Source organism: Cibotium barometz, chromosome 31 (genome assembly GCF_041138505.1).
Source record: "Cibotium barometz isolate CiBa-2024 chromosome 31, ASM4113850v1, whole genome shotgun sequence".
Classification (NCBI taxonomy): Eukaryota; Viridiplantae; Streptophyta; class Polypodiopsida; order Cyatheales; family Cibotiaceae; genus Cibotium; species Cibotium barometz.
Genome location: NC_141076.1, coordinates 17,894,181 through 17,914,973, shown reverse-complemented (window position 1 = coordinate 17,914,973; position 20,793 = coordinate 17,894,181). Strand labels below are relative to the sequence as shown.

Sequence of the window (20,793 nt, the reverse complement as noted above, 5' to 3'; positions counted from 1 at the left end):
TTAAAGTGGATTGCTTAAACTCACTAAAAGAAAAGGTATAAAGAAGGCCTTGATGCGTGTTACACGATCGTACTAGTTGCATGCTACGAGAGTTGATAGCGGAGGACATCGTCTCGCTATCCCACTCACCACCGGGGGCAACACTGAGGGGGAAGGAGAAGACTGTTGTGCCGCTGGGGTGGTGGCAGATCAAGCGTGGTGGAAGATCACACAGACTCGGAGGGGAGCCAAAGTCTCGGAGAACTCACTCTAATCCATTGGTATGCATCGGAAGAGGTTGTAATCCACTAGCTCCCCCATGATTTTTTTTCTTTTTTTATTTTTTATTTTTTTATTTTTTTGGGGGGGGGGAGGGGAGCTCGAGAGGCAAGGCAACCACCGGGGAAGCTCCAATCGTCATCTCCACTGAGTTAGAGAACTAGTGAATTAGGCGGTGCACAGAGCTGAGCTGTCTTCGTCACCCGGAAGGATTAGCTGTAGTGGGAGAGTGATAGGAATGAAGAAGCCGCCCCCGGGGGGGGGGGGGGGGGGGGGGGGGGGGGGGGGGGGGGGGGGGTGGGTGGGGGTCACCATTTGGCCAGCCGCCACCCAAGTGGTCTACCTCTATTTTGTGCCAAGGTACAAGAGGCCAGGGAGTTTCATGTCACCCGTACTGAGGCTAGGACTTGCGATACCTACGGGAGGCCAGGCCTTGTCTCACCCGTAGTGTGGCCAAGACGTGGAACCCACTGTTAGGGGGCTTCCCACTCAGCCAGTTCCGTGTCGGAAAGACCTGCTATTTACAAATTCCAGGAATGGGAGTTGTGTCCATTGCATAATGCATGTGCACGCATCTTTGCTTGCCTGAAAATGATTTTATGTGACTTGTTTTCGTGTGAATGCCTGCTGTGACATGTCCAGTTTGCGGGGCAGGGGACGCCCACCCATGAGCCATGTGAATGCCCTGTATTCTGATATGGTTTGTGGCATGTGAATAGGTGGTAAGTATTCATTTAAGCCTTGTTTATTTATTGTAAAGGTTTCATAACCTTAGCAATTCACACTTACTAAAGTTGGGCATCAGCCACTCGCCCAGTCCCCGAGTTCCCCCAAGGTTAAAAGTGTGGCCAGCCCAAACTCTGGGCACCCACACATGGCCTCATGATTGTGTGGACACTTAAAAGGAGGTGCCCACCATTAAGGATGGTGGGCTGTGCAACATGGCACAAGGGGCTTGGACCCCTCCACCTCCTCTCCCCCATTCTTCTCCACCTTTTGTCCCCTGTTTCCTTCTCCTGCAAGCAGACGCCCATCACTCTCTCTCTTCCTGGCTGAAAGTCGATCGACCATCTCTCTCTTCCTCTCTCTTTTTCTGCTGGTCTGTTGTGTACCTACTGTGGGTACCTTTCTGTACCTGTTGTACCTGCTGTGTACCTACTGTGTGCACCTCCTGTACCTACTGTACTTGCTGTGTACCTACTGTGGGTACCTTTTGTACCTACTGTACCTGCTGTGTACCTACTGTGGGAACCTTCTGTTTCTACTGTACCTGCTGTACTGCTGGGAACCCTATTTTACCTACTGTACCACTTGTACTACCTATTGTACCTGCTGGAAACCCTACTGTTCATGCTGTACCAGAGTGTACTCTTGAACCTGCTTGTGAGCTTGTGCCTGTTTGTGCACTAGTATTTGGAGGATTTGAACCCTAGTCTCTGCGAGAGGTACTGCTTGGCAAGGCACCTATCCATCTGGCTGAGGAGAGGGGCAGGCCTAGCCTGTGGATTTCTCTCCGCTCCTGCATCGGGGAGACTCAGAGCAGGTCTGAGGGGCGTCCTCGGCAGGACTGACATCAAGGGTAGGCTTTGGCCACGTGTCCCATATGAGAGGCAATGCATACTCTTGATGGAGGGAATCTCACTGCCCTAGCCACAACAGAGGCGACAGTCATCCCTCCCCATATATGTCTCTGCAAAACCTCCAAGATCTGGGCACAAAGTACCATTGTGATTCCAAGTGGCCAAGTGCAACGCATCCATGGTCTCATAAACCCTGCATCCCTATGGGGGGCACTGGTCTGTAATAATGACTCGCCCTTCTCTGTATACCGCGCCCACTTCCCTTGAGCCCTGACTTTTCGAACCTGGCCACAATCTGCTAGTACCCATAAGCCATCTTACTGCCGCTCAAAAGAAGCATGAGTTGAGAGGAGAGAACAGCAAGAATGTTTAAGATTTGCATCCTAACATGGAGATGTACCAGCCAGCACTTGACACAAAAAGGAGCCAAAGCTGACCCTAGGTTATTTCAACCCACCTACATCAGCATAGAGTCAAGAAATACGATAATGCTTACAATTCTGTGCAGAAGGTTGCCCCTCCTTCCAGTTGAATTTGAAGATTAGTCACCTATTTCGGGGCTGGCCAGAGGCCGTCGTGGGCTCTGGGGCGCCGGGGGGTGGGGATGATTTACCTGGCTTACTGAAGTGGCCAGTCCTACGTCTGCAGAAAACTCTTACTTTTTCTATTTACCCCTCGTGTCAGCCTGTAGCAGCAATATTCAGCCCCAAAATTTACAGCAAACCAAACATCAATAAAACTTGAGAGAAGGGATGTAAAGACAAGTCTACAGATTAATAAGGCATGCTACGGTATATGGTAGACTAGCTGTAGAAGCTCCAACACATTTACAGCTTTACTCTGAACTGCATAAGATGGCGCCTTCATACTCGGTGCCTTACATCAACATTCAAGGCAAACTTAACAAACTGATACTCAAGCTGATAAAAAGCACCACTATTCTCACTACTAGTGAAGAGCCAATTCTAAAAGGAAAGGGACAGCACCTTCATTAGCAGAAATACTTGCATCTTGAAGAGCCAGGATGCTTTTGATGTATAGTTCCAGAAAGCATGTTCCTGTAGTGCTTTCAGAAGGTAATGCAATCTGCATTTTAAGGAAATAAATGCATATTATTCACCAATCAGCTCAGCTCCAGCATGGAGCATCAGAGAAGAAGAAATCGAACTTATTGAAAACAGAAGATAAGATGATCACTGTAGCTCTAGAAACTGCTAATTTGCCCTTTTAAAAATGTGCATATGTGCGCACGCGTGCACGAAGCATGCACCCCACACAAATGTTCTCACATTATCTAAATCCTGATTGTCATGCAGAAGTAACAGGACTCCCATGATCCAAGTCCTGGTTTTACTATGAGGTCCAAGCAACAGCAAGTGATCCGCAAGTTCGATCTCTAAAAAAAGGGCCAGTTTGGTTGTGTTTACTCCACAAAGGGCTGCATGTAGTCATCAAGCAACTGAAGGCTGGTGGAGAAAGACAAGGAGAGGAGGGAGCTTATGAGGTCCAAGTAACAGCAAGTGATCTGCAAGTTCATTCTCTAAAAAAAGGGCCAGTTTGGTTGTGTTTACTCCACTAAGGGCTGCCTGTAGTCATTGAGCACCTGAAGACTGGTGGAGGAGGACAAGGAAAGGAGGGAGTTCTTTTAAAACCGCTTTTTCTTTCAAACAGGAGAGCACGGGCAACATATATAATATAAACGTGTGTATGCATGCATGCATGCATGCCTGCATATGTCGCGCACTTGCGTGTATGTACATATACATATACATACATACATACATATGTAATAAATACACACAAAAAAAAAAACCACACACACACACATGTATATATATACATATATGTATATGTCTATATAAGTGTGTGTGTACATGTGTGTGTGTGTGTGTGTGTGTGTGTGTGTGTGTGTGTGTGTGTACATATGTTTGTGTGTGTGTGAGAGAGAGAGCAGCAAGTGTGGTCTGTGTGGAGATCGTTCAGCCATCTGTTTTGTTTTCTCATTTCCCCTTTAAAACCCTAAACCTAGCGCTTGTCTGTCTGGCAGGAGGAGCCTTTCTGCTGGGGAAAGACCTTTCCCTGACATCCCTTTTTCCTGTCGCTTGTTCTGGTTGACTCCAGTTCTTGTAGTGGGAAGTCACCTCTTCTTGCTCTTGCTAGACATCATCTTTTCCTGCTGGCTGTCGCCCTCCCCTCCTCCTGCAGTTGATCCCTTTCTGCCTGCTGGTCGCCAATTCTTGTTCATAGCTGCCTCTGCTTCTTCTCAGCCTAAGGCTTGTGTGTGTGTGTGCACAGCTGCTGTGTGTGTTGGTTCTTCTGGTTCGCTCAGATTCTCGTGCACTTCCCCTCTTCCTGCAGTCTGCAGCACTCATCTGTGTGTGTGCAGCTGCGTGTATGTGTTCCAGTCATCACCTCTTCAATGTTCCTGTGGGGCGTATTTTTCTTCCTGCAGGCTGTCGCCTTTTCTGGCTTCTTCTTCTAAAGCTGTTCTGTTCCTGCCTACTCGCCGTCGCCAGTTCTTGTTCATAGCCGCCATTGCTTCTGCTCTGCCTCTAGGCTTGTGTGTGTGTGTGCGTGTGTGTGTGTGTGTGTGAGAGAGAAATGAAAATGAAATGAAATGTTATATTAACGTCTTCAAAAGGCCATAATGACCTATGAGACCAAAAAGTTACATCATGGTGGATCTGATACAATGTCTGGACAAAAAACCAGAAAATGAAAAATAAAGATGATACTACTGGCACCTAGAAAATGAAACTGGAACTGGAAGGTAAACAGAAACCCTTATAGGGTGTAAATATAGTGAAGGGGGGGGGGGGGGGGGGGGGGGGGGGGGGGGTACGCTATGGAGGTGAGTGGAGTACAGTGAGGGGATACAATATCATGTGGGACGGGGGGGTACACTATGGAGGTGCCTCCATCTCATAATATGTGCCGCATCGGACGCTGGCGGATCTCCTCAGTATCCTCTGTGGTCAGCACCCTGACTGGGTGTCCTGCATGTCTCGCAAGAATAATCCGAATCCGCCGCTGCAACCTCCGTCTATGCTGGGATGCCCTCCTCCGTAGTCGTGGGCGTCTGGACCACCCAAGCTCAATCGCCCGATCAATGAGTGTACCGATGGTGTGGGCGGTATCCATGTCCTGCTGCTGATGTGGTCCATCTGGCGCAGTGATGGCTGGACTAAAGAAGTATGTAATGTGCCTCTGAGTCTGGCTCTCTGTGCGCCTAAGCAGGCTATCTCTATATCTCTGCAACTCAAGCAAGAACAATCCCAAACACCTCTAGTCCTGGTACCCCATGACTCTGGAAAGTGGTCCAAAACCCTCTCTGAATAAACAGGGGAAACGACCACGTATCTCATAGTATGCAGTACAATGGCATATATAATGCAGCTCTCTCTCTGGCTCCCCATGGCAGACTCGACATATCCTGGCCTCAGCTGGTATACCTCTATATCGGCCAATCTCAATCTCAAGCTGGTGTGAGGATGTGCGAATTTGACCAATAGCACATCGTACTGCATGAGACAAGTGTACATCCATGTAACTGGGTCTAATCACAAAACCATCTACTGTGAGCTGAAGAAAATGCTCTCTGTAGAAAGCCATCTTCGTGCCCAGCTCCTCAGTCGGCTGTATCCATGTCCTCCTAATGTCCAGCTGAACTAAATCCTGACGGATGAGTCTAGTAATCTCTGTCCGTGTGAGAGTGAGAGAGGGTGCCTCCAGAGAATACTAGGAGGGAGGCAATCTGTCCATGCTAAAACCATGTGCCTGGAACCAAGATGTCATCTGTCCATACCAACAAGCCGTGTCTCCCTGTAAAGCTAACTGTCGGGAGGACTCAAGGGCGAGGCGTGCATATCTGTCTCGGGGGAGATCTCACAAGCCATGTATGTAGGAGACTGATCTCGTAAGAGCCTCAATCACGAGAGGGGCAGCCGCCAGCTCTGCTCGAATAATCTCATGAGGTACCACCGCCTTGGCTCTAATAATCCTAGCAATCATAGATACCAAAGGCCTCTCCATACCTCTCCACCCGCCTGCGCTGTGATGGCCCACTGAAGGTCCCCATATCTGCACTCCATAAAGCATAGCTGGTGTCACTAGAGTGTCAAAAAGCCAAAGTTTCGTTCGAGGTTCCTGAAACTGAACCTGCGAACACATCCTCTCCAAACCACCCAGGGCTGCATGTGCTCTAGTCAATCTAGTCTCTGCTGCTCTCCTCATCGAAAACACTGGCCCACTGAATACTACCCCAAGATATGTATATGCATCTGTATACTCCACAATCTCCTGCCCATATGTAAATGTGGGAGCTGATCGCCTAACCCACTGTGGCGTGGTGTTAAACACCATAACCTTGGTTTTGCCAAGGTTGACAGACAATCCACTATCATGTCATGTAAAGCATCCAGATGACGCTACATACCCTCAGGGGAGTCAGAGATCAACACAATATCATCAGCATATAACAATAGTGGGATCCAAGTACCTGCTAGCTGGGCTCCTCTGTTCCCCAATCTCTCAATGTAGTCAGAAGCCTCATCCACATACATACCAAACAATGAAGGAGATAACGGGCAACCTTGCTTCACTCCTATAGTGGAGTGAACCAAAGTAGAGACCCCCTCTGGGGTGCGTACCTATCCTGCAACTGATCTATATAAAGCCATAATCCCCCATATGAGCTCTGTGGGTACCCCCATCTCCTGTAATCGCCTCATCAATCTGGCTCTGGGCACTGTATCAAATGCTTTGCGGAAGTCCACAAAGCTACAATAAATCCGTCGCCCATGCGACCTGCCCTCCTCAATAATGGCCCGCAGAGTCAAGATGTGGTCAAGAGTAGAGAAACCTCTCCTGAACCCTGCCTGTCCCTCTGCTCGAATGCCCTCTCTCTCTGCCCATCTACTCAACTGCTGCTCAAGAATGGATGCATACAATCGTGCTAGTGTGTGACCAATCATGTGCGATAATTCCCTGGCTCCATCGGGTCCTCTGACTTGAAGATAGGCACGATGGTGGACATACTCCAAGTCTCCGGTAAGCCTTCACACATAGCACGATTGAACATCACTGCTAGAAGCTCTGCCAGCATGTCTCTCGCATGAATAAAGTGCTCAGCGACCAATCCATCATGATCATATGCTCTCCCAGTCTTCATCCTATCAAGGGCCTTCCTTACCATCTCTGCGGTAAAGAAAGTACATGTGTACATGTCTGTGGGCATGGTGCTGGCGGGTCAGGAAAAGGTGTCTGTCCAAGAACTGTATATAGAGATGCTGCATAACTACCCTAGACCTCTGTAGAAGTGATGGCCAAAGCAGGGGAGGACTCATGAAACAAACGCCAAGCCTCCCTCGAATCCTGGCTCAAGAACAACTGGTATAATTCCTGCTCTAGCTGAGCAAGGAAGGCCCGCTTCTTCCTTCGCCCAAGGCGCCGGAAGGCAATACGTGACTGTCGGTGAGTAGTGACTCCCAAAGCAACCTCCCACTGCAGTCGGGCTCTTGTCTCTCTGCACTCCTCATCATACCAGCTGTTCTGGGGCATACACCCAGAACATTGTCTCTGTCCAGGCTGAGTATGTGGATATGCCTCTCTCGCTGCATCCTGTAAAGTCTCTGTTAGTATATGGGTCAGCTCCTCCAAAGGTCTCCCTGGCTCCTCTGTGTACAGACGTCTATAAATCCCATCTCTATAGACAGCATGAGTCTCTGAAGTAAAAGTATATCGAGTGTGATCTGCCCCTCGTGTCCTCTGAGCTGTGGTAAAGTGAAAAGAGATGGTCAATGTCAACAATGCATGATCCACTACTACCCCAATGGGCCGAGATCCAACTGTGAAGTCCTCAATACATGAAACAAAGCTCGGCATAGCCATAACATAATCCACTGTGCTAGCACCATGTCTATGTGGAAAGCAAGTAAATCCAGCTGCTGACGGAAACCTCTGCAAGCCATTAAGTATGGCCAACCCATGTGCAGTCCCCATATCTACCAAATATCTCCCATACTCTATGCACTCCACATCCTGTGAGCGTCTGTCTAATCCCATATCCAGAGTGTCCAGCTCTCTCAGCATCTCCTCTGAGGTATCATAAAAGGCTGTCTGGCGGTTGCCCGTCTGGGCATTAAAGTCCCCTAACAGGATGATGTCTCCATCCCTAGAGAACTCCCATATGTCATCATCTAGCACAGAGAAAGGAGACTGCCGTCTAGGTGCTGCATATGTCGATGTACTAGGAGCAAAATAGCATATGGCAATATACAGGAATTTGCCTGTGTCGGCCCTCAGTCTCACCCACATATATCTGGCCTGATCATCTCTCCGAACGATGTGTAGAAGCGGTTGCAGCTCCTCCCTGAAAAGAACTGCCACCCCCTTGATCCTCTACTACTGTGTATAGATCTCGTCCCTACTCTGCAAGCTGTCTCCCATCTGTATCTTGTCACCTGTGGCATCATCTGACCAGGGGCCTGGTGAGTCTCCGAGTAGAAGACTATATCTCTATCTCTAAAGCTGTCCTCAAAGGCACCTACATCAAGTTTGAGGGATCCATTGCAGTTCCAGGCTGCCAGCTTTAATTTGGTCCCATAGGTCTCGCACCGTCATGTAGAGCGTCGCTCCATGATGACCACCCTCCCTTCTCTATAAAATGCTATCTTTCCCTTTTCTCTTGCCGCCCTGATCTCTGGCATGACTTCCTTCATATGTGCAAGCTGTGAAAGAGTAAGATCGTCACCAAGAACTCCTTCGCCTCAATAGAGGGGAAGCAAAGTATGAGAGCTCTTTCCTTTGATGTTTCCCCGTTGCCTCCGCTTTTTTTGCCCACTCTCCAGGCTTTTGCGTGTGCCCGACTGTCAATCCCCATCAACACCATAAGCTCTTTCACCTCCTCTTGAGCTTTATCCCCGTCTTTAAGGCCGGTAATCCTCACATGCAAAGCACGTGTACGTCTTCGTTGTTCCTCTTCTGAAGTCATGTTAATGATTGTAGGTGTAGGGGTTGTTGTCTCCTTACCTTTACCCTTCTTGGCGACCTCTATCCACTTCTCCGCTTCATCCATCTTCCTTTGAGTCTTGGTGATGACTTCCACCCATGAGGAAGTCTTTGCTTCGTGTTGCTTCTCTTCTTCCTTAATTGCCCGTACTTGTTCCTTGATAACCTTGAGCTCTTCTATCATGGATGGCTGAATTTCACCTTCTTCAAGTCCACCATTTGCCTTAGCCTCTGCAAGCTCCACCTGAAGAGCTGAAATTACGCCTTTGAGCGTGTTGACTTCCCCGTGAAGGTCTTTGACTTCTGCTATGAGGTCCTTCTCCTCCTCTTTCCACCGCTTACCCTCATTGAATACCATTTGGAGAAAGTTGGCTTTCTCCTTCCACCATCCCTCTATCTCCGCCTTCCATTCCTTCATCTCCTTTTCCACATTTGTTATCCTCTTGTTTGTGACCATAAAGGTCGCCTTTGTGGGTTGCGCAAGGGGGAAGCCATGGAAGAAGCAAGAGAGAGAGAGAGTTATGTTGCTGCCTTGGGGGCCTAAGCAAGGGTGGGTGGGGAAAGGGGGGCAGCCAGGGCGGCGAACAGAGAGAGAGAGAGAGAGAGAGAGAGGGGGGGGCGGCGGAAGCGAACAGTGGGAGAGAGGCGGGAGATAGGGCGGAGGCTGGCCTAGCGGAAATGCAGACGGGCCGGCATCGCGACCCAGCCTAGGCGGGAGAGAGGCGGGCGAACAGTGAAGCGACGGGCGAATATGTTGGGGTAAAGGCGTTATGCCCACCCTTATAGTGTGTACAAGCCCATAAGTTATAGTACATAGTACACTTAGTACTTTTAATGTACTAAGTGCACTATGTGTACTAGTACAATATACATGTGATAGGGGAGTCACACACTCATAATATCATGAGTTGACTTATCCCCACAACTCTCTCTCTCTCTCTCTCCCTTGTTCTCTCTGTGTATGTCTCCCACACATGAATTAACCTAACCCTACTTCTTCTTTCTCCCACACAACTGGTATCAGAGCCGGTGCCCTTCGAATCTCTGTGCAGTATCAATCGGCTTAGGAAGGTAGCCAACAGTCGTGAAGAGCCTTTGTGCTCGGTCTAGGGCTGGGCGAGCACGTGGTCTAGGGCTAGGCGCAGCCTGTGTGTGAAGAGGCCAGAAGCGACCAGCAGGTTTTAGCTTACAGGCAGCGCAGCAAAGCGCTGCACAGCAGGTCGTCTGTTGGTCGACGGCAAGTTACTAGGCGTAAGGCTCTGTAAACGCCTGGCCACAAGGCGTAAGACATGTTGGGCGTTTGACGGTGTAAAACCACCGGGCGTCAATACAACCGGCGAAACCAGGCGTCGAGCGTGGAGCGAACCACTATGCGAAGGCAGCAATCAGGCGTGAGGGAAGGAAAGCACCCGTAGCGTGGCTGAGGTAGCGAGGAGGCTAGCGCGCACGTTGACTCATGTTGAAGGCGAAGGCGAGCAAGCGAGTGAGGAGTATCTGTTGTGCGTGTACCAGCGAATCTCTCCTCAGGCAAATTCGTTCGCTCCACGTATGTTGGGCAGCCAACGAATTGTACGTTGTGCCATCGCCTTGCACCTTCTGGCCTCACTTTCTACAACAGTAATATCACCAGCAGCTAGGAGAAGCCTTGTACGCCTGCACTTGCCCATTTCTGCACAACAGCAGCAAAAATCATCAACCCCATTTTCCTGCAACAAAAAGAAAAATCAAAAAATTACAAGGTATTTTCCTCAAATTTTTTTTGGGATTTGCAATTGAGCAAGTACAATCAACAATTGAGCAGGTACAGGTGCCCAATTGCTCAATTTTTGAGCAAAATTGGACAAAATTGGGTGACATTGGTCACAATCAGGATCAATTTGCAAGAAATTGGTCACAATCAGGATCAATTTGCAGGAAATTGAATGTCGAAATTTGGGGCTTTTGATGTAATTGTGCAATTAAGCACTCATACATGCTGTATGATGTGAGAAATCGCACATTTGGGCAAAATTGCAGCAAATTGCAGTGCAAATCAAGGGGCTTTTGTGCTGATTGGATTGATTTGCATGCAGGCAATCGCATTTGATGCTGTGGATAATGTGTTGATGCCTTACAAGCACTCAATGTGCCTGTAAATCAAGGGGCTTTCATGTATTGGATGTATATGTGGCCAGGGGGAAGCATCGTGAACACTCTGGATGCCTTTATGTGCGTCAATGTACCATGTTTGATCAGCAATTGATCTTAAATTAAGGGGCTTTTCAAGATTTTATGCTCGTTAAGCTTGGCAAAGCAGCAGGCAAGACATTTATGCCTTGAATCCTCAAAAATCAGCTTGCAGTCAAGGAGCTTTTGCCCAATTTCTGTTTGGAACTGTTGTATGCAGTGTTCGGGACTGTAAAAGTCTGATTTTCACTCATTTGGACAGCCAGGATAGCATTTATTGCTACTGTACCTGCTGGTACAGATTTGGCACAGCTTTGTGCAAGTTTTGGCATGGCTGTACACTGTTTTGAGTGACCAAAAGGTTCAATTTCAGCTGCTGTACTTGCCGGTACATGTTTGGTACATCATTGGTGAGCAATTGGTACTGTTGTACAGTACTTTGGAAGGGCAATAGAGCATATTTAAGGTGCTGTCCAAAATCTGCAGCAACCAGATTTTGGTGATTTCATCACATAAAGTGGGAGAAAAGTTGCATTTGTGCTTCCGCAGTGGGAGATAAAGCTTGGGAGAACAACTGTGAGCACTTTGTGTGCTTTTGGTGCAGTGTTTGCACATTTTGCAGGGAGTCAGGCATTGATAGGTTGCATATTGCTATGGCAACCCCACAGGTGAGAGCTCTTCATTGCTTCATATCAAGAAGCTTGAAGGCTCACATAACTATGATATTTGGCAAACCCAGTGCTATAATGTGTTGCTCCAGAAATAGGGGCATCTATGGTTGCCCATCTAAATGAGTTTAATGGTATTGTCAGCCAGGTCATTAATCAAAAGTTGGCAATGGACGATGAGTTCAAAGCCACTTTTCTGTTATGCACTTTGCCAGAGAGTTGGGACACATTCAAGACAGCCACTAGCAATTCGCATGCTATGCTGTCATATGCAGATGTTGAGGGTGCTCTTCTTCAAGAAGAGATGAACAGGAAAAACAACTCTGTTGGAAAGTCCAATGCAATGAATGCACGTGGGAGATCCCAACAAAGGGGGAAAAGCCAAGAAAGGGGAAGGAGCAAGTCTCGTTCCAAAAAGGATTTGGAATGCCATTATTGTGGCAAAAAGGGACACATTAAAAAGCAATGCTACAAATGGAAAAATGATCAAAAGGAAAAGGGAAAAGGCAAAGACAAAGAGAAAGATGAAGCCAAAGATGTAAAGCCAAAGGGCAAAAGTGGAGTCAAGCTTGAAGAAATCAATGTGTCACATGCAGGTGGCAGTGAGGATGAGGTCCTATTTACGTCTTCACTTGATGCCCATTCACTTCTTACAGGTGGTCATGGTATGCACTCATGGATCATTGATTCAGGTGCCTCCTTTCATGTCACGGGTTGCAGAGACTTGTTTGTCAGGTATACTGCTGGCAATGAAGGAGTGGTTTATTTGGGTGATAACCATGCATGCAAGATTCTTGGCAGAGGTGATGTTAGGCTTGTGTTTTCAGATGGCTCACAGCTTATGCTCCATGATGTCAGGCATGTGCCTGAGATCAAGAAGAATCTGCTTTCTACTGGACAGCTTGATGATGCTGATTATGTTACCACATTTGGTAGTGGAAAGTGGAAAATTAGTAACGGCTCACTGGTTGTTGCCAGAGGCTCTAAGGTGGATACTCTTTATTTCATGCATGCAGGTGTTTGTCACCATGCTACTGTAAATGCAACCGAGCTGCCGGAAATCTCTATGTGGCATAGCCGGTTGGGACACATGAGTGTCAAAGGAATGGAGCAATTGTCTCGTTTGGGTTACTTGCCTTCTCTAAAGTTTTCAAGTTTTCAGTTTTGTGAGCATTGTATATATGGTAGGCAATTACAGTGCCCCCACAAGAAAGCTCTTGGACAGAAAGATGCTCAGTTAGAGCTTGTGCATACAGATGTATGTGAGATGCCTCAGCTTTCTTTGGGAGGGGCAAAATATTGTGTCTTTTATTGATGATGCCACACGCAAGGTGTGGGTTTATCCTCTTCGTTTGAAGAGTGATACATTCTCAGTGTTTCAGAAGTTTGTTGCTCATGTTGAGAATCAAACTGGCAAAACACTGAAGGCTTTGCGTTCCGACAATGGTGGAGAGTATACGTCCAAACAGTTTCAGGACTTTTGTGATGCTAAAGGCATCAAGAGGGAGCTCTCTACTCCTTATGATCCTCCACAAAACGGGACAGCAGAGAGGATGAACAGGACCATACAGGAGAAGGTCCGTTCTATGTTGTCACATGCTGCATTACCTCATGGTTTTTGGGCTGAAGCTGTTATGACAGCCGTTCACCTTATAAACAGGTCACCTAACACGAGGCTTGGTGGGAAAGTGCCAGAAGAAGTATGGACAGGGAAGCCTCCGTCATACAAGCACTTGAGAGTGTTTGGTTGCGTTGCGTACGTGCACATACGCAGGGAAATGCGCACCAAACTTGATCCTAAGTCTCACAAATGCATATTCCTAGGATATGGTGACAGAGGTGAAATGGGGTATAGACTTTGGGATCCCGTGAATAGAAAGATCATACGCAGCAATGATGTCATTTTTGATGAAACATGCATGTATAAGGAGCCTGCAAGGCAACAGGAGCCTGGCAGAGTCATCTTTGATGATGATGGACATCATGGACAACAACCAAGGGCTGTAAATCAGCCATTACAGCAGGAAAACCAGCCCTTAAATGGTGCTGAAAATGGTCCAAATGGACAGCCAGAGATGGCAGAAGATATCCCTATGGACATACCACAGTTAGAGGAGATACCGGGCATGATTTTTCAGCCTTATGGCATGGAACAGGAGCCACCAATAGGTGATATGCAGGCTGGACAGCAACCTGCAAATGATGGTCATTGGGTACGGAGGTCCACTAGACCCTCCAGAGCCCCTGACAAGTTTGTTCCAGGGGTTGACTACTTGATGCTTACTGACTGTGGGGAGCCCTCATGTTATAAAGAGGCTTTACAGAGGGCAGACAAGGCTCTTTGGGAGCGTGCCATGAAGTCAGAGATGGATTCTCTGCACAAAAATGGAACATGGAAGTTGGTGCATTTGCCTGCAAGCAAGAAGGTTTTGCCATGCAAGTGGGTATACAGGCTCAAAGTTGCACCAGATGCAAAGCCAAGATACAAAGCCAGGTTAGTGGCTAAGGGCTTCAAGCAGGAATATGGTGCGGACTTTGAGGAGATCTTCTCTCCAGTGGTCAAAATGACCACACTTAGAGCTGTGTTAGCTTTGGTTGCACATCATGATCTGGACTTGATTCAGATGGATGTGAAAACTGCTTTTCTTCACGGTGATCTCCATGAGGAGATATATATGCAACAGCCAGAGGGTTATGCAGTGAGTGGAAAGGAGAAGCTTGTATGCAAGCTAAAAAAGAGTCTTTATGGGCTCAAACAGGCACCAAGGGAATGGTATCACAAATTTGATACATTCATGAAATCCCAGAAATTCAGGAGAAGTGACATAGATCACTGCTTGTACACCAAGAAAGCTTTGGATGGCAGTCTATTGATCCTCATCTTGTATGTTGATGATATGTTGATTGCCGGGAAATCTCGTAAGGAGATGGATACCTTGAAGAAGAGGCTGCATGAAACCTTTGATATGAAGGATTTGGGTGATGCAAATCACATTTTGGGTATGCGGATACTTCGGGACAGAAATCAGCATGTGTTGTATTTGTCTCAGAAGGAATACATTTGCAAAGTCTTGCAGAGGTTCAATATGGACGGGGGGAAGAAGACTAGTACTCCTTTGCCTCCATATGTGAAACTCAGTGCTATGGACAGCCCACAGTCGGATAGAGACAGGGCTGATATGGCCAAGATTCCGTATGCTTCAGCTTGTGGCAGTCTCATGTATGCCATGGTTGCTACTAGGCCGGACATTGCATTTGCAATGGGAGTGGTTTCTAGATACATGGCAAACCCTGGCAAGAAGCATTGGGAAGCAGTGAAAGGTGTCCTGAGATACCTGAAGGGCACACAGGATATGTGCATTTGCTTTGGCAAACAGGATGCATTAGTGCATGGTTACACGGATTCGGATTATGCCGGTCATCCAGATAACCGGAAGTCTACTACCGGTTATGTGTTTACATTCACAGGAGGTGCTGTGTCATGGATATCCAGGATGCAGAAGTGCACAGCCTTATCTACTACAGAGGCCGAGTATATTGCAGCCACAGAGGCTTGCAAGGAGGCATTATGGCTATCTCGGTTAGTGGTTGATTTGGGTTATACAGGGGATGTTCCATTGTTGCATTGTGACAGTCAGAGTGCCATCCAGTTGGCAAAGAATCTTGTCTTTCATGCAAAGACGAAGCATGTGGATGTGAAGTATCACTTCATCAGAGAGGTGATAGAGAACAAGCAAATTCAGCTTGTTAAGATTCACACGGATGACAACCCGGCTGATCTGTTGACAAAGAGTTTGCCTCCGGAGCGGTTTGCTCATTGCAGACACTTGATGGGCATTGGATGAGGCCAGTTTCAGCCTTGATATGGCCTTGTATATTATCATGTACATGCTGATTTTTCTTTTCCTTTACTTAAGGGCACTTTGCCTTTAAGTGGGAGGTTGTTGGGGTAAAGGCGTTATGCCCACCCTTATAGTGTGTACAAGCCCATAAGTTATAGTACATAGTACACTTAGTACTTTTAATGTACTAAGTGCACTATGTGTACTAGTGCAATATACATGTGTGATAGGGGAGTCACACACTCATAATATCATGAGTTGACTTATCCCCACAACTCTCTCTCTCTCTCTCCCTTGTTCTCTCTGTGTATGTCTCCCACACATGAATTAACCTAACCCTAATTCTTCTTTCTCCCACACAGAATAGCGAAGAGAGAGAGAGACAGCGAAGAGAGAGAGAGACAGCGAAGAGAGAGAGAGGGGGGGGGCGGCGGAAGCGAACAACGAAGAGAGAGAGAGAGACATCGAACAGCGAAGAGAGAGAGAGAGACAGAGAGACAGAGAGAGAGAGAGAGAGATGGAGGGGTCAAAAGGCGGGATGCAGGCAGGCAAGAACAGCGAACAGTGAGAGAGAGAGAGAGAGAGAGAGAGAGAGAGAGAGAGAGAGAAAGAAAGAAAGATTTTATTAACGTCTTCCAAAAGACCGAACTCGGCCTATGAGACAAATCGGAGTACCTGTATGGGGTATCCTCTGTCATCCCAACAAAATGAAAAAGTACTGAATAAAAAAGCTGAATCTGGGTGTGCAGGGGATGGAGCTCTATTACTAGGAGAATGCAAAGCTATATGCATGGAGTATACAATCATGATATGCAACCTAGCTAGCTCCATCCTGTACCATACTGGGGGTATAAAATGGTATGAGAAGAAAGAAAGAAAGAAAAGAAAGAAAACTATATTAACGTCCTTAGAGGCCACATCTGACCTATAGGACTAATCAGATATATCCATGTGATTACATTCCACTTCGGGGGCAACAAAATGAAAATAGAGATAAAACTAGAAATAGTTCAAATTCCCTACATGACCGTAGGAGAATCCTAGATAACATGAAGGATTTCTCTAGCAGCTACTCTTCATTACTACCATGTTTGGTTGTCCTGAAATCTGCAATAACAGCTCTACCTCTACGGTAGACTGCCCATTTTCCTTGTTTCCTTGCTTTGTATACTTTATTGAGTTCTTGTTTCCTGTTTTTTAGTTGTCTGGCTATGAGTTCATCCACCATCCACACCTTCGTTCCCTTAAGTGACCTTGTTTGCTTCATGACTTTAATTTTGTCTTTCATATCTGCGTACCTCAAAACCACATGTTTTCCTTTGATTGCCACTGAGGGATCTCCAAGGTCGATGAAAGGGATAGCTCTGCACAGCTTTCTTTGTAGAATCTCGCATTCCGGGACATAAGTATCATTCGCAATCTCCTCGTCCTCCAATACCTCCACCTGTTCCCAACCCTCTGACAAACCACCCACCTTAATTTCTTTTGCAATCCATTGCTGCTTGTTCTCTTCGTTAATCTGTGATATTACTTCTTTAATGAGAATTTCTTTAGGCTGTGGATCAAGTAAATTTACCTGTGTGATTTCCTCCCTGTTTTCTTTTTCGTGTTGTTGTTCCTTAATCTGTTTCTCCAGGGTTGAAAGATGTTGTATTGTCTGATGTAGTTCATTTTGCAAGGCTGAATTTGTTTGCTGAAGATGTTGAATCATGCTCAGGAGGTACCGCTCCCATGGTGATGGTTTTTCATTGGGTTAGGTAGGAGGGGAGATAAGGGTTTCGGAGAAGGTTTTCTTGCTGGCCATGTCAAACTGTTGGACTGTTTGAGAGGTTGCTATTCACGAACCCCACCCCCATGAGGTGCAAGCCCTTACCTGCTTGGGGGTGGGTTACAACCCTACCCTACAACTAAGGTGCGCAGGTGGGCAATAGGTGCACAGGTGCGTATGTGAGAGTAGCAGGAGAGCTGGGCAACGGGAAAGGTAGGCAGCGAGAAGGAAAGGAGGAGAAAGAGAAAAAGAAAGAAAGAGAGAGAGCGCACAGGCGGGTAGCTAGGGAGAGGGAGCGCGCAGCGAGAGGGAGAGCGCGCAGCGAGAGGGAGCACGCAGAGGAAGCGCGCAGGTAGGGCTGGCAGGTAAGGCAGCGAGAGAGAGAGAAAGCTGTATTAACGTCTACTAGAGGCCGAACTCGACCTGTGAGACAAATCAATGTACAACTGTCAATGTCTTCTGGATGTCTCGAAAAAAAAGGACAAAATGAACATGAAATAAAGTATGAAAGTACTGAGCTAGTGTGGGGGTGTGATGCGCTATTTCCTTGCTTTGCCCCAACTATTGGCCGATTGGATGATGCTAACTGCCTGCTTGCCTAGGTACTCTGTTGTTGCTAACTGCTGTAGGATAGTCTTGAATGCTGCGGACTGGTTACCCATGCTCTCCAGGATGTTGATGTTGATGTTGATGCTGTCCTAACTGCTGTCCTAAACAGGCATTATGTGTTCATGCCAAGGATTAGGCCATGGCACGGGTATGCACGTGACATCCCCTCCTGCTAGACTTAACGAGGAGGTAGACACTCTGTCATCCTTCCACTCTGGACTTTTGACTTTGACCTTCTACTTTGACTCTGACTTTGACACTTTGTCTAAACACCTTCCACTTTTGATCTCCACTTCCAAGTCTTGCTGAAGAACTAAGCATCTGTTCCACTATCGTCCCATGCCTACTTTCCCTTTCCCTTAACACAACAGCGGGCCACCTGCTAGAACCATAGTTGCATTCCGTACCTGTACTCATCCAATGAGTACCTTCAGTACTTTTCGTACCACTCCATACGTATCGTACCTCGTACGGATAAGGTCTTCATAGCAAATACAAGGTTCAATGTACAACACTTATTTGGCCCGTTTTTTAATTATTTTAATCAGTGGTCATTGCTTAGTAGTTAATCGATTAGTTTTCATTTTAGTATTACGGTTTACCATTATACATACATACATATATACATGGTAAAAAACGTGAACATACTTAAAGTATTTATCTTGATGAGTACTTTACGTACTCGTACCATACACATACCATACTGCACCGCACCTAAAGCACTCAACCACTATGGCTAGAACTGATCATGCATGTTGCTAGGCCTTTGGAGCTAATCTGAGAGCTAATGATGTACTGGTTTTGAGTATGTACTCCCAAAGAATGCTTTCCTCCATCTTCGCATATTGTGCACCTCCTTGGGACTATGCTTAGTGGCTGAGCTTGAATCCCTTGATACCAATGTTGCATGCGCGAAAGCCTTGCTGTACTGATCCATAGACCTAAGCTTGATTAAGAACAAGATGCTGAATGAACATGGTTAAGACAAAGGAGAAGAGACATATTATGGTACAAAAAGGTGACAATCATTGCCTGGTTTAGGTGGACGTTGTTGGCTTCCTCATTTTCTGTGATACTCTTCCATACTTGGCCCAAAGTCTTGGCAGAGTTATCCGCCCCCCAATGTCATGGGTAATCGCTGTGTTTAGAAGGACACGGATAAACCAACCCCTGAATCGATTAGCATGGAAGTAGATGATATGCTTATAGGGAAAAAATGTTTTGAGGTTAAATGGAGTGCATCTGCAAGAGCTGTCACAAATTTTGACACTTTGGAGACTAAGGAGAAGAGTCAGCAACACAACAAAGCCGAAAAAAGCCCAAGAATCAACCAAGATCCATCTCTCTCCAAGGTAGCACATTACTGACAAGAACAATGTATATCTAGAATGATGAAAGAGGATGGCAATTGGACACAGGATATACATCAACTAGAGCATGAATGTGTTATGCATTTTCAACACGTTTTTGCAACACCGCCCGAGATGACTTCTCATATTTGCAAGGCTCGACAGAAGCTTCTGTCTCATGTTTCTAACATTGTAGATATGGATGAAGTGATTGATTTGGAGTCCATGTTTTCTGTAACTACTTCCCTAATTTCTCAGGATTCATATTGTAAATTCTCTATTATCCATGGACATGGGTGTTGGACACTACACGTAGCCATGAAATGTTTATGGTTAAGCTTCCCATGTATATGTACACTAGCTGTATCTACGAGATCCTAGCTGCATAGAAGCATGTTAGGCATTTGATAGATCTTGCAGAACCAAATGCAATACATAATGCCATGGACATTTGATGGAGCTTTGAGAGCCAAATGCCATAGCTTTTGTAAATTTCAATTACATGTAAATAGATGGGGTTTCTTCCAAAATATGTGTTCAAATGCATACATTTGTATGCATGACTTATTTCTATTTGTGTATATTGTTTTGTTTGTCTGGACAATGCTTGGATTTTATTGCATGAGAAGCTCATAGATTATTGGATATGGGGATGCTTGGATTGCATCCATGGGTTAGTATGTTGCATAATCCATTTTGAGCTAATGTATTGATGGATTTGTCATGAATAATTAATATTTTGAAGGCAGCCCACTCTTATGCGGGTTTTCTATCTCCATGCATGCATGCATGACAGTTTAACTAAGTATGGTTGATCATCTTCTTCTCCATGATGAGAACCCCCCCATGCATACAACATGCATGGTCAAAAACCCCATGCATGTGACATGCATAGTTAGAAACCCCATGCATGCAACATGCATGGTCCGAAACCCCTATGCATGTGACATGCATAGTTAGAAACCCTCATACATGCGATATGCATGGCCAGAAACCCCCATGCATGTGACATGCAAGGCCAAAAATCCCCATGCATGCGACATGCATGACCAGAAACCCCCATGGATGTGACATGCAAGCTTTTTCAACTACATGCATGCATCATGCAATGCTTTATCTTTTCATGCACCTAAAAGTGTGATATGCAAGTTTACTTTTCTTAGAAGTAAAGCACGCAAGCTCACTTTTCTCCAAAAGAGTCATGCAAGCTAGTGAACTCAAAAGAAAAGGATGCAAAGTAAACTTTTCCTCCTCTTTCAGCTACACGAGTTACTCTTTGAATTATAGCCATTCTTGTTGTTCCAAAAGTCTAGCTCAAACCTCTCCCTACCACATTTTTTTATAAGCAATATCATCCACCCCTTCTCCTCTTGTAGGCGCCTCCTTCTAGGCTCTATAAATTCAGATTTTCAGCCTCATTTCAAGACACTTCTTGGCCTTTGTTTATTACTCTATCTAATGCACTTATTATAGAGTAATTTTTCCTGCCATACCATAGTGTTTTTACCTCTCCAAAACACTTGGAAGCTAGCTGAATTCTGATTT

The 20,793-nt window shown here is 46.3% G+C and overlaps 1 protein-coding gene across 1 annotated transcript in view; it reads right to left on the bottom strand.

Annotated features, from left to right (window-relative positions):
• USP (UDP-sugar pyrophosphorylase) overlaps positions 1–20,793 on the bottom strand; it is a 75,046-nt gene that overhangs the window by 25,538 nt on the left and 28,715 nt on the right. The window contains exon 4 of the mRNA XM_086824794.1: positions 2,825–2,924. Coding sequence (XP_086680920.1) covers positions 2,825–2,924 — 100 coding nt within the window. The remainder of the gene's footprint in view (positions 1–2,824; positions 2,925–20,793) is intronic.